At 39.4% G+C, this 13,968-nt stretch overlaps 1 protein-coding gene across 3 annotated transcripts in view; it reads right to left on the bottom strand.

Moving 5' to 3' along the window:
- The window catches only part of LOC141009589 (equilibrative nucleoside transporter 1-like), a 41,477-nt gene that overhangs the window by 4,882 nt on the left and 22,627 nt on the right, over positions 1 to 13,968 (bottom strand). For 2 of the 3 annotated variants that reach the window (XM_073482258.1, XM_073482257.1), the window contains exons 2-11: positions 9,501 to 9,591; positions 9,294 to 9,375; positions 8,191 to 8,372; positions 7,020 to 7,159; positions 5,010 to 5,144; positions 3,978 to 4,075; positions 3,564 to 3,645; positions 1,794 to 1,879; positions 1,523 to 1,631; positions 72 to 157 (exon numbers count right to left, since the gene is read on the bottom strand). In XM_073482258.1, coding sequence (XP_073338359.1) covers positions 72 to 157; positions 1,523 to 1,631; positions 1,794 to 1,879; positions 3,564 to 3,645; positions 3,978 to 4,075; positions 5,010 to 5,144; positions 7,020 to 7,159; positions 8,191 to 8,372; positions 9,294 to 9,375; positions 9,501 to 9,529 — 1,029 coding nt within the window. In that variant the 5' untranslated portion in view covers positions 9,530 to 9,591. Of the gene's footprint in view, positions 1 to 71; positions 158 to 1,522; positions 1,632 to 1,793; positions 1,880 to 3,563; positions 3,646 to 3,977; positions 4,076 to 5,009; positions 5,145 to 7,019; positions 7,160 to 8,190; positions 8,373 to 9,293; positions 9,376 to 9,500; positions 9,592 to 10,113; positions 10,199 to 13,968 lie in introns of those variants that run through there. The other variant, XM_073482256.1, reaches the window with a different exon arrangement.

Raw genomic sequence — 13,968 nt, 5'->3', positions numbered from 1 at the left:
TGAACCCAAAGAGGAAGCCCAGTCCTTCCGAGCAGGTTAAAAAGACTGGGCCCTGTTGTGTTGTTACTGACCCACATACAGACGGCCGTCAGACTCCTGCCAGCCCAGTCCATCATGTTGAAGAGGAGGAAACACGATACAGGGATGAAGTAGTCTTCTGAAAATGGAGCGAGACAAACAAGTTGTTGTTAGCAACAAGACTGCAGATCTAAATACCCGACGTCTGTAGGTTTGAAAGGTGGAGCTAAATAAAGTTTGTAGCTTTCTCCTTCATGGAGGAAGGAAACTGTTGTCCGCTTGGATTCACAGATTCAAAAGTAGACCCACAGTCTCAACAGAGAATCAAATCATCCTTAGAGACGTCTTAAACTATGTTGGTGCTGTGATTCATGAAGGAGAAAGCTTGAAAACTTTTCTGAGCTACACTGCCAGCCTACAGGGAAGAGAGGTTTTATTTGAAGATTTCCAGAGGAGATACTTCTGTGCTTAAACTAGTTTAAACTACATAGATCTGCAAGCAAAGCAACAGTCAAGTCCAATTTAGTGCATGACAAAGAAAAGAAAAGGAAAAAGATTAAAGTCCAAGACTGTGGTGACACATTTGTGCCTCGCAGATTTTATCACTGTCTGGTGGAGTCATTTCTTACTTTTTAGTTCACAGTAAAATTATATAAATTAGTTTAACCCACAAAGAAAGCAAACAATTTTGGGTGTGCCTGACTCTCCTGCATTTATTTTGTTTTCCTACCCGATTCTGGCAGTCAGTATCACGTGTCATACATCATTTAATTAAGGAGAACCTGAAGTTGGCTGGCTGATTTTGAAGTCACAGTTTTACATTTGCTTTGTCTGACAATGGATGAATTTACCAGAAGTTTAAAAGTTTTAGACTTCCACATGATTTTTTGTCCACATCTGACCTTTCATAAGCAAGTTACAGCCATTTATTATAATATCATGCAAGGTGTATTTTAGTGAAAGACAGGTAATCTATATATTTCATTTACTGATCATGTAGATGTGCCCAACAAAGTTCAGAAAGTAAACAGAAAAGGTTATAGGAAGATTATTCGAAACAAAAGTGTTTGTTTTCCTCAGAGAAATATATTATCTACTGATAAAGAACAAGAGGAAGAAACTACATTTACTACGGCGTCTCTGAATGTCAAAACAAGTCATGTGTGATACCACTGAAAAGCTGAAAAACTCCATTGTACATGAGTTAAAAGCCTATGGTTAGGATTAGTGGTTTAAAAGTTACTAACATTTTAGTACAAAAGCTATTTTTAGCCGCTGGTAGTCGTCGGTTAGAGGTTTGAGGGTTTGAGGGTTGAACTAAACACAAAACAACCGCTGTTACTGTCTGAGGTCAGGAGTTTAGAATCTTTCCAGACTAGTAAATGTCTCAATGGGGGCAAAACCCTGGCAGTCATCCCTCTCAAAGGAGGGATTATCAAAGTTTCTGTCTCACTAACTACTTTAGCAGTGCAACTTTGTACGGATTTTAGATGTGCAGACTCACCCCAGACGCCTCCATCTGCTACTGTGGACTTGACCTCGACTGTGACGGCTGGGAATGTTCCGATGGTGACGGTGAAGATGAAGCAGACGGACAGAGCCATCACCCAGATCTGATTACAGAGCACAAGACAAAATAATCAATATCATGCAACCACTTTCATCTAAGTCATACATGTAGAAGGTAAAAAAGAGGTCATGTAGAGGAAGAGGAAGTAAACATCTACAATTATTACTGGTTAGTCTCAGTGTGTGTCATATCAGCTTCTGTTCACCTGTTTGAAGATGTTTAACACAGACACGCTGGGTTTGGGTTCATCATCCATCAGACTCACCACCGGTCGCTTCTCTGCAGGACTTTCTGCAAAATCAGCTCTCTGTCATCATGTTGGTCAAGTGATACACAAAGTAAGACCATCATTCCCCCATTTAAGTGGGTTCTAATTGTTACGTAACACAGAGTTCCCATTACACGCTCACAAGCCAGTAATTAATGCCACACAATCACATTAGTCAGTCGAGTTGTCGCCAAAACACAAACTGAAACACACATTTTCAGTGGGTTTGGCTTCCATTAGCAGTGTGTAGTAAATAGAGCAGGCCTAAGAGAGAGAGACGTCGAGATGAAGGCACGTCTGGCACAAAGTGACTCGTTATGACAGCGTTCAAATATGATAAAAGCTTCTTTTTTTCCAGAAGTATGAATTATTCTCATTTTTTAAATTGACAATTTTAGATGACTCACAGTTGGAGCTCTTTCAAGGCTTGGAGAGAGATGAAACTCTCTTGACTGAATCACCCGTATAACAGATGAGTAACTGTGTTAGAAAAACGTCTGGGTTTTCGTCTACCTCACCACAGAAAAATGTAGCAGAAAGAAGTAAAGTGCAGTTCCAAGGATGATTTCTATGAATAAATTTTAAAAAAGCTTGGATCACAAAGGTTCAAATTTTGTGTGCAGCGCTTACTGCAAACACAAGCAAAAGATGACTACTGACAGAAACTTGATGATATTCAGCAGATTAAAATAACTAGGCATAGAAACACCAGACATACAGAGAAAAAAATCCTCAGACAAGAAAAAAATACAAAACTGAAGGGCAAAAAATAAACACAAATTATTAAGTCAGAGGTTCTTTTCTTTTTAAGACCTGAACAGACAAAAGATGTTGAAGCAATTTCTTTTATAGCCAAGACAGAATTTATGGAGTCCTAACGTATGTCAACATTCAACTTTAATGAGTGTTGCCTGCTCAGCGTATGAAGAAACCACAGCACCTCAGCCCTTGGCGTTTCATGCGGTGACACAAAATTAGTGTCGACTGTTGAGATGTTGTGAAGGAATCAAAGGAATTTTCAGGTGTGCTACGTGCAAACAAGTCATCTGGGACAACTGACGAGAACAAAAAGATGACACGAAGCCAGGTGCCAATGTTTGAAGCTAGCTAACATAACATTAGCATAACGTAAAGCTTCTATTGATGATGGAGACCCTCATTGTCTAAAACTAAATTAATCAAACAATTACACATTAATTGATGTTTGACTCCTGTGCGTAACAATTTTACCACCACTCTTGGATGCACCACCTGCAAATTTATGGTAAATTAAAAGACAATTTACAGCCTTAATTTCCTTGATTTTATTTTAAGACTTTTCATAATTTTAAAAGGAGCCTGAGAATCTTGTAAGTTATTCAAGTGAATAACTTGTGTTTATGTTGAGGATGTCTTTAAAACAAAACTGAAATAAGTGGGAGGGAAATACTTGTTGAAGCAGCTGCTCACCCCACAATCTAATTGTGGAGGGGATCTTGGTCCTTGTGGGTCATACTGCTCATATGGTCACAATATCAGCTAAAAATGTTTGGAAGAATTAAGATTTTTTTTTTTGCATGTTAAAACCAAGATCTTCTGTAATTTTTAATGCCGAAGTCAACCTACTACAAGAAAAAAGCTTGTGTCCACAGCTTCATCTTCCATAATTATACATTTTTGGAAACTGGACCCTATTAATCTGAGCAGGCCTGTGAGCACTGTTTGTACCTTTTCTGAGCAAGTCCATCTTGTTTTCCTCATCAGCAGAGGGTCTGGATCCACCACTCTCAGTATAGTACTGGAAAAACTCCTGTTGACGAAAACAAAATCCATAATGAGCCAATTTCATTGACCTGGCGGAGCAGAGACGAGGGTACAGGGGAAATGACATCATGTTCCCTGAGATGCTGTTTATTCCCACTGAATGGGTTTTCCATCACCTCACAGAATTCAAAAAAGTAAAACGACTGAACTTTTATAAATCATTTATCTAAAAGCACTTATCTTAAGTTTACTGGGAGCTTTCCAAAAAGTTAATAACCGCAAGATGGCACATACTTCAAAGTGGTTTAAAACAAATACCTCCTGATAAAACATATTAGAAAGAACACATTTTTAAGTTCAGAGAACATGATGTCTTACCATCCTGGGCAGAGCGAGGTAGGACATTATGGCCAGCAGAATAACAACACAGGCTGTGATGAAGTAGCCAAAAGCGCTGTCCTGCAGCGCTGAGCCGCCTACAGACAAAGACAAGACACATTGAGTCATGAGTGTTTTTTAAGACATCATAAATATTGATTTAACTCTACAGTTTTTCTTGTGGGCCACAGCTTCAGCCAGCATTCCTCTTTTGAAACTCCAAATGTTGGATTATATAATCATACTAGGGCTGAAATTAATCATTATTTTCATTATCGATTAATAAACACTCAAAAAAGACAAAGAAAAAAACGGTAAATCCACAAAAATAACAAGTATGAAACCAACAAATGTTGGACTATGTTCCTTAAATAACCTAAATGATTATTAAAACAGTTGCTGGTTACGTTTCTGTTGCACTACCAATGTGTTTGAGGCTAAACCAGCAGTAACTCGGCACCAACATGAGAACTCAAGGAATATCTGATCATCAATACTACCATCAGGTTGAAGTAAAACCTCTTCCAGTCTCAACAGTAAACAGACATTGTTTATGTTTTCTGTACAGTGAACATAGTGTAGCACTGTCGTCGTAGCACCATTGTGAAGTTCTCTGTAGACTCTGAAGTGAACTACATAATCCGGTCTGAGTCATGTCGTCAAGAGGAAACTCTCACAACACAAAGAAGAAGACATAAGGACTTCAAAGCCACTATCTTTGTTTTCATAATTCTGTCCGGGAGGTCAAAATTAAAGAGCAGCCAGTATCATTTCTTATCAATCATTACCCATCTGGCTGACCTTTTACCAAAACAACATTTATCACTGAACACATTTAATATTGAATAATGTTGAAAGTGTGTTTGAAACTTTCACTTTAAAGCTTAAATAAACGTATTAACTACAAAATTGTACGTCATATGTCACTATTTTCATTGTAGTTTTTACAAATTGTAAATTTTCTTTCGATCTATTAATATATTAATCGTTGCGGCTCTAACGATAAAAGAGGTGAACTAGTCCTTGACATACTGGCCAGTGCGCAGATCATGGAGAAAGCAGCGAAGGCGCCAGCCAGCCCCTGTCCGCTCATGATGGGAGTGGTGTAAGAGGCAGGCAGAATCCCTGCCAGCCCGAACAGACTGCCCTGAAGGATCGCCCCGAACGCTGGGGAGGAAACACAAAACAAGACGAGGATATTAAAGAGTTTGTTACCTTAAAGAGTAAATGTGACACGGAAAAAACACTCCACAGCAACACATAAAGAGGTCCATGAAAAATAATTGCTTTCACATACAGAGAGAGATGACACCCCTTCTAAAAACATGATGCACACTTATTGTTTTACATAACTCATAAGTACCATTTTCTTGTCTTTTCTATGTATCTCACTTTACACAAAGTTTTGGCCAATAAGCTTTTTCAGACAAACTTGCATCACACCAATGGACCACTTTGGAAGTTAATTACTATAGCTGCAGAAATCTTCTAACAAGTGAGGAATGTGCCGACGTCGATATCAAAGCCTCAAGGTCACGGCGTCCTCCCCTCCAAATCAAACACGATGGGCTGTTCCCTCATGTAGACCTGGGGGTCAGGACCGGCCCAACGGGGATAAGGAGGGGGGTGAGCTTATCCCTGCTGCTCAGTGAGTCATTGTAAATAAACAAAGGCTGTGAGATTGCAGACTGTGTTCTGAAGCTCAGTGTGCTATGAGAGAGTGGAGGATTTTCCCAACACAGTGGATGCAGAGGATGATGATCAAAGACGGAGAAGACACATGGAAATAATAATTTGCATGAGGAAATGTGGCAGAGGCAACCCTTAAAGTAAGGCACTCCAATACAAAAGCCCTGCAATACATCTTCCCTTCATTAAGATTATAATAAAAATGCAGCCTACTGTCAGACTGACTCCACAGTTTGAGAAATCTTGAGACAATGAAAGGAACAAAGAAATTCATATTAAAAAAATCCACTCTAAAATTGAAACGCTTCGGCAAATACTTTCAACAACAACAGAACATTACAACCTTTCTTAAAAGCAGCATTAACTGCAGGTCTTTTGAATTCGACTGCGTCAGTCTTAGCTAGATGTAACTAATAACGTGGCAACTGAATGTATATCAATAACATGGAAAAGACAGGCACCAGTGAGCGCCAATGACTCATTGATTCATTTAGGTATCATATCAGACTTTGCGTCCCAAAACAACAAATTTTAACTTCTAACTTCCCAAGTTTTTTTCTTCTAACACTTATTTTCATGAAGGGAAAAGGTTTGGTGATGTGCCCACTGACAGCTGTTTCCAAGAAAAAGGCCTTTGTAAGATACCTATTAAAATTATTATAACATAAAATTATAATGTGTTAATAAGGCCACAATACACACTCTTTGTGGCTGCATATAGCTGCCACTTATGTGAAAATGATGGAAAGTCTATTAACACTTACAATATTAGTATATAACGTTAATGTTAATATGCACCTCATTAGGACTTATATGACCATATTACCTTTTAACATGTTAATTACAAGGAACTTAATATAAAGTGTTACTGGAAATTGTTTTATTTACATAATCAATACATAATCTAGAATTTTTACAGAAAACATGAAGAACTGATGATCAGGGAGTAAAACTATTCAAGCACACAATATAAGAGACGTAGAAGATCATCTTGACTTGTGCATACCTGAGTGTATGTGTAACTAAGCCTTTTATCGAAGGAATGTCACAGAGAACCTCCATATAACAGGGTGCCAGCTATTGCTGTACTCAGAACAGCTTGGCAGGAATTTGACTTATTCAATTTAGTTTCCTTGTGTAACAGAGCCTTCACGTGGGTGAAGCGTATTGGTATAAAAATGGCGACAATTGTGGATGAGAGCAGTACAGGTTACAGTAAGCTGACTTGCGCAGATAAAAACTAAAAACCCTTCCATTTCATTTTGTTTACCTTTTGATTTTGCATTCTGAATTACTTTCCTCGCTCTGACAACTAAAATATAAACAATACTAGTTTTATATTTAGAAACTCACAGTTGATGCAGATAATTTTGATCATTGTGATGGTGAAGAAGGGCAGTGGGGCTACGTCAACCTTGACGAAGATTGCGGTTAAAAGGAAAACCACGAAGATGACCGTCAGGCTGCCAGATATCCGCAGCTTCTGAGGAATCCTGAGTCACACAAAAAAAAAAAACAAAGAGAAATGAAATATAATAAAAAAATAAATGTTGGGCTGAGTCCAATCATTGAAAACAGATGTTGAAAGTAAATGTTAATATTATGTTCAGGGGAGCAAATATCCAACTGCTTAGATTCATTAGAGAACAGAGAAATGTTCAAAGAAAGAAGAAGAAAGACAGGATACAATCTTAAAGCTGACAGAAAGAAAATATTGCGTACTATGCAAAAGTTGAATTATGATTCATTTTTCAACAGAAACAAAGGAGAAACACTTTCCAATAATGAGGCAAGAGGGTCAAGTTGAGATCCTCCCAACAGGAAATGGAAAATAGAGTGTGTTGCGTCATTTCATAATGAGCAGTGCCTTGCTCTTCACAAAAGGAAACGCTAAAATAATAGAAAACTTGAGGAAGCGAGGGACAGCAGGAGAAAAGAATAGAGTTTGCAAGAGATGCAGGGAGAGGTAAAGAAGTAGATGGGGGGAAGTCGAGAACATAAATAGCATTCCTGGGTGTGTTTGTGCAGGGGAAGAGTCGGCCGTGGTCAGGGTCCACCCCAGATCTCGCTCAATCCGACTGTAATTAAAGCAAACATGCTGGAGGCATACAGACATACGTTCACATAACAGGATTATGTTACCTGCAGTAGCATGGGGTTGCCAAGGGGTGCTGATAAGCAGGAGGGTAGACAGAAAGAGCGGGAAAGTAAAGGTGTAGAATTCTCCTTGAAAGAGTTCATCCTTTGAATGTGATGTTTTCTCTTTATAATACATTAACTAAAATTCAGTCCTTCTAATCTACTCAAAATACTGCAGCATATATTGTCTCAAAAGGTCACCAAACCATCTTAAGACCGAGGCTTACATTCTTACTGTGGTCCCTTCAGCTCGGATTGCTCACTTGCCATCATGCAAACACTGTACATATTTTCCCCCATAGGCTTTAACTCAATGCTTCCTGTAGGTGGAGAGGTGTTCATACTAATGAATAAATGTATGTCCGTATGGAGCAAGGGTGGATACCTCTGGTGTATGAAGGAGTTGAGGCAAGTAAAGATGAGCAGAGGGACCATGGCACAGAGCGTCATCACATTGTTAAACTTTGACTCCAGCATATTGCGAGTGTCAACGTCCACCAAAGTCCCATTTGCCGTGTGATTGGAGGTGGCGTCTTCGGTCGAGTCCTTCAGTCTGCTTGTGAAGTACTAAAGAAAAGGATTGAGGAACGCACATTTGTTATGATGGCTACCAGCTCTTGGAAGTCAACAGTAACAGTTGCACCAAATGACTAATTAATGAATATGGGGTTTGTGCTGTATGAATTTAAATTGCAGAGATGTAAGCAGCATATAGTCTGTTTCATGACCTAGAACTTTATTTTTCTGTGACATTTCAGGAAAATAAACCATCTACCAAATAGAAAGCCAATACTGAAAGGCGTTTCTAATACTTTAACTTTCTAACCAGTTTAGAAACTGGCAACTGAGTGACTGTTGAATGTAGTACAGGGAACTTTTAACTGATTATGAAACGGTCTCAAGTATTTAAGTAAAAGTGCAAAAAAATGTACTTAAATACTGTAATTGAGTTAATTCATCATTATATTCCATCACTGTTTCTGGACCATGTCTTTAAAGTGCATCTTATATATAAAAGTGGTTTTCCAACTCTTCTTTGTCAAAATAAATGAACTCTATAAGGTATTTGAGCTTCAACAAAAGTCCTCCCTCAGGGTGGGTCAGAATAAACTCCCCCAGGATAATGAAACTGAAATTCCACATTTTAAGAAGTTAACCCATTAAGCTCAAAAAGAATGGCTGGAGATTAGAGAGACTAAACCGCTGCCATGAAAATCCACCTGGCTGGAGTCAGGTCAGCCATCCTGAGTGAAACCAGGTGGTTTTGGGAGAAAATGTAAATAAACAATCTTTGTTTTCTCTGACTGAGGTGACCTTCCTCTAAGTGGAGCCAAACCTTTTAATTAACTTGTCTCTCACCACAAGGCCACCGACAGGGCTCTTCCTTTCACTTCTATCCCTAAGTTGTTCCTTGGATTAACTGCATTTGGTTGCAAATATTTTCACATTCAGACGATTACAACTTTCTTAAAATGTTACTTAACTTACTATTGTTGCCGTCATGAAGAAATTCCATGGTAAGAGGGTTCCCAAGCCGAGGATGAAGAAAATGATCCATACTGCATTGTATCTGGGAACAAGAAAAAAGGAAGTTCACATTAATGAAGTCATTCAACTTCATGTCAACAGTTTATTCACTGGAAATCATCCAAATCTCATTTTGTTGATACAGCAACTAAAACAGATTTCTCTTACTTGTCCCGAGGTGCGTTGATGGCCGTCATGGTTCTCGTTAGACTGTCGGAGTCACGTGCTCAGTCAGGGGTTAATCAGGGTGGCACCAGGTCTGAAGTGAACAGATAACAAATACATATGCCAAACGTGAAAAACATTTAGAGTTTGACATCAGCAGCCATGTGTCTCTCCTTTCTATATTTAGATATTTGAAAAAGCAAGTTCATTTATGGGCCAACAAAGCAAATAAACAACCAGTTGCATTATTAAAATGATACAACTAACCATTTAAACTAACAGTGTCAGGTTTAGTTTAAAATCAGCTCCAAATTCACAAGAAAACTTAATGTTTTATTACAGAGAGCAACAAAACCACAAGAACAATGAAGGGTTAAACAAACACTGAGGTCACACTCAGATAACAAAATTCAAAGAAGAGTGCCGCTTTGTGGTTGTTGTGTAACAGTTGTGAAATTCACTAGATTAGCCTCACATCAGTCAGAAACACACTCATCACCTCGCAAAGCATGTAATCTCTTAAATATGCTAAAAAGCATAACAATTATTCAAAAGCATGACCATTTTTTGCCCCTACTATCATTTAAGGAAAACCATGACGTGTAAATTTACTTACAGCTGAGTAAAGGCTCCTCTTTCCTCTGGTCAGATGCAACTAACGCAAAGGCCAACCACGCTCTGCATGCTTCACTATATACCATGCAGAGGTTTAGTAGGTTGACACCCAACTGTCTGCTGCTGCCAATTGGACCTGCCCTCTTTGCATCTCGGTGTCCATCCCACCCTCTTCCTTTTACCTCAAACTCCCCTCTCTCCTCAACCCTTCCTGCGCATTTTTGCATTTACATTCCAAGCATATGTGTGACAGTCTTTGGCAGATACCATGCAGAACAACTCCTTGTTTTCTTATCATTTCAAGCAAACAGTAAATAGAGCAAAAGTTAAGTTTGCAGTGCTCAAAAAAGAAGCAAACTGAACAACTAAGAAGAGGACATGAAGGATCGTTTTTATATATTATTCCACAATGTTCTTGAGTCTCATGCTTTTGCATTTCCATCTGTTCCACTATCTTATTTTCAATCTCTACACCCACGCCTTCTTAATTTCTCCCTTCATTTCCCTCATGTTTCCCACTGCCTACTAATTTCTCACATCATTTAATCCACTGTTCCTCTTCAGCGTCTCTATCATTATTATTTTCATGTCCCCTGGCCTTTATTGTGCATTTCATACTTTCTTGTCCTACTTTCTACCAATGTCCTTTTATTACCTCCCATCACTTCTCTGTCAATTTCTCTCTACTCTCATCTTCACTCTTAACTTCTCCCTCCCCTCTTGTCCTAGCATCTTTTCCCCAGGATCTGATGGAAGACATGTGCTCAGATGACTGTGTGACACCTTCTCCAAACAGAACAAGTTCTCTTCAAGACGCCCCCTCCTTAAAAAACACAGAGCAATTTGGCATCAAATCAAGCTAAACAACACAAGGCGAAGTTTAGGCTGTCTCAGTAAATCCATGGATCATGAGCACTTGGATGCAACAGCTCTAAATAAAATGCAAAGATTGATTGTCCACAAAAATCATTTAACTACTGGTGATAGCACTATGAATCAATGTTTGTATGAGTAGGTTCCCATTTTGTTCGTTTTCACCAGGAAACACGCAATGGTTTCATAACAATCCACACTTAGCACCAAGAAATGCAGCAATGCTTCAGCAAACACAGAGAAGAAGACTGCTGTAAAGATGGATGTAAACAATCCAGATTTCAAACTTTTCAGATCAGCTTTGGAAATGTTTCATGAGGAAGGACATGCATTCAACACGTTTACAGTTGGCCTTTAACTAAGTGATGCCTCCTGATCCATTCATAAGTAAAGCTAAGGACAGGCATGTATGATTAGATTAATTCACAGTTGAATAGATTGTTGTTGCTGCTGCTGACTAACATAACATGACCAATCCCATGTTTGATCTGGCTGGTCATGAGTGTGCTCTCAGCAAGGACAGAGACTGCTCTATATGAATGTGGCCACACACACACACACACACACACACACACACACTATAGCCCACTAAGTATTGTGTATCTAAACTATACCGCTATACTATCTAACTCTAAAAAACAGTCTCATGAGAAAGGTCTGTATGGCATGCGAGGTAAGAGAGACATGGGACTTTATTTGGTAAACAACAAGTCCTTATGTGCTTCTTTACACAGAAATTTACCACAAGACCAGGCACTGTGTGAATGAATACTTGCCTACAACCTGTACCAACTTTCTCAGGTGGAACATACTGTAACCTGTACTAATGTCTGCTGAAAATAAATTAAAATAAACCTGGCATTATGCACATAGGATTTCTTTGCTACGTTTTTTCCTATTGTGCCAAACCGCGACATTTGTGTACACTTAGACCTCTACCGGCCTTGTCATCTAATTTTTTACAATCTCAGATGACAATATGGTAATAAAACTCCAATGTCAATATCGGCATTCAGTTGGTGGTTTAATCGCCAGAAATACTTCTAAACCAAAGTAGCTCTCAGTATCCAACTCACCCTGTGTTTCTTATTTCCTCCTTTTCGCCCTCCCACTGGCTGTCATGACACAGTCAAATCCCGCAGCATACTCCAAAATTTATCATAGCCGATGGTATTACAGTCACAGTTTAAAAACACACTGGCTCTGCCATGGCCCAGATTCCTGTAAGTACGCCTCTCTCAACCTAACGTGTCATGAAAACGTGCCAGCTGGCGTTAGTCGTCTGGTGTTGGTATGGTGCCCACCACTCACACTCTGTGACACAGGCACTTTGTAGTCTGTAGAGTGGTACAAAACTCCGGTTTGGCATTAATCTGTCACTTTAACTAGCTGGCCTCTCAGCGACACCCAACTCCAACAATCGGCCAGTGTTTCCAATTAATTAAATGGACCCACAATGCCGTTTGAGGTCTTCTTCCTTCTTTTTTGAGTTATCATTATCAAACTGTTATCATGCCATACTTAATACTGCTCGTTTAATACAGATACCTGAATAAAGAGGGACTGGTTTTTGACCAGTTCCCTGACATCAACAAGCAGGTGCCAACAGACACACATTGTGGGTTTGGTACTGATGGGGAATGAATGACCATTTTACTACTCCATGCAAGTCTTTTAGAGAGAAATTAACATGCAAATTGCCTTTCACCATGATCGATGCTATGACTTGCACTGCCAACCGCCTTCCCCTGGCCTGTAAGGAAGCATCATATTATGTGAAATAAATGGTAACCTTCCAGGACAACCTCCAGGAACTACACTTGTACCTCCAACACAGTTCAAACCGGACGACAGCAATAAGAGCAGCAACTACAACACTGGGACTGAGACTTGAAGGTTAGTGGTAGTATTTACAGCAACCTGATGCCAACACTAGCATCTCTCTAATGTTTGGTTCTCATCACGATTGAGACCTTCAGACACATCAAGGATGCAGGTGAGGATCCACTCCCTGGGTTCTTCCTGTCTAGACTCTACTAAGATCCTGATTACTCCCTTGGACCTGAAGCCTTCATCATCCATCGTGAGGAGGAAAGAAACAATGGGGGGCAGGGTGACCTGCCACGGAAGGCACAGTGGAAGATTTGCGAGACATCAAAATGTTTTTTGTTTGTTTGTTTTTCTCAGATTGTAATATGAAAGTTGTTGGGTCTTAGATTGATGGTGTTCGTTGGTTTGAGGTTCTATAGTTTCAAATAAAGGAGAATCTGAGGCACTCTTCCAATGAATTCAAATGCCTTCATTCAAATGGCATGTTAAAACATGACTTCGGCCAACATGGCTCCGTAGGGGGACTCGTGCATACAATGCCAAACTCATGGTTAGCATCGTGGTTTTCACTCAAGTCTAAGAGTGCCTTACACTCTCTGCTGTATGAAAAGTTTCAGGGTTTTATTTTTCTTTTCTGCTAATTGTAGGTTGACAGTCCTTAGATCAGTGACCTGATACCGCCTAGAAAGTATCATGAGTGCCTTCACCATTTTGGGACCACAAGCAGTCATGTAGAGCTGCAATAGTTAGATTGAGTAGTTGACAATTAATATAATATATTGAGGATATTAAAAGTTTAGCAATTAAATCTCTGCCTTTCTGCTGCACCACTGACTAGCAGGTCAAAGTGTCTGCACAGTGTGGGGTGGAGGGGATGGTGAGAACCTACACATTAGGCTGTCCCAGTGAAGCCAATTGCTGCCAAGTGAAAAAAGGTGGTAGGTAATCTCATGTTTAATGGAGTTGACAATCGATCTGCAGCGGTACCCGGGCTAACGACTGGAATATAGGTGACAGGGATTGAAGTGCTCAAGGAAGTGGATATAAGAAACGTAAAGAAAACTGGAGGAGAAAAAACATCTAAATTTTTTTTCTTATATCTTCAATATGGGTACTTTTTAATAGAAAAGGTTAGGAGTGCATTTTTCTTGTC

Source organism: Pagrus major, chromosome 15 (genome assembly GCF_040436345.1).
Source record: "Pagrus major chromosome 15, Pma_NU_1.0".
In the NCBI taxonomy this organism is placed as follows: domain Eukaryota; kingdom Metazoa; phylum Chordata; class Actinopteri; order Spariformes; family Sparidae; genus Pagrus; species Pagrus major.
The sequence above is the reverse complement of the archived record's forward strand: the minus strand, read 5'-3'. Positions and strand labels throughout refer to the sequence as shown.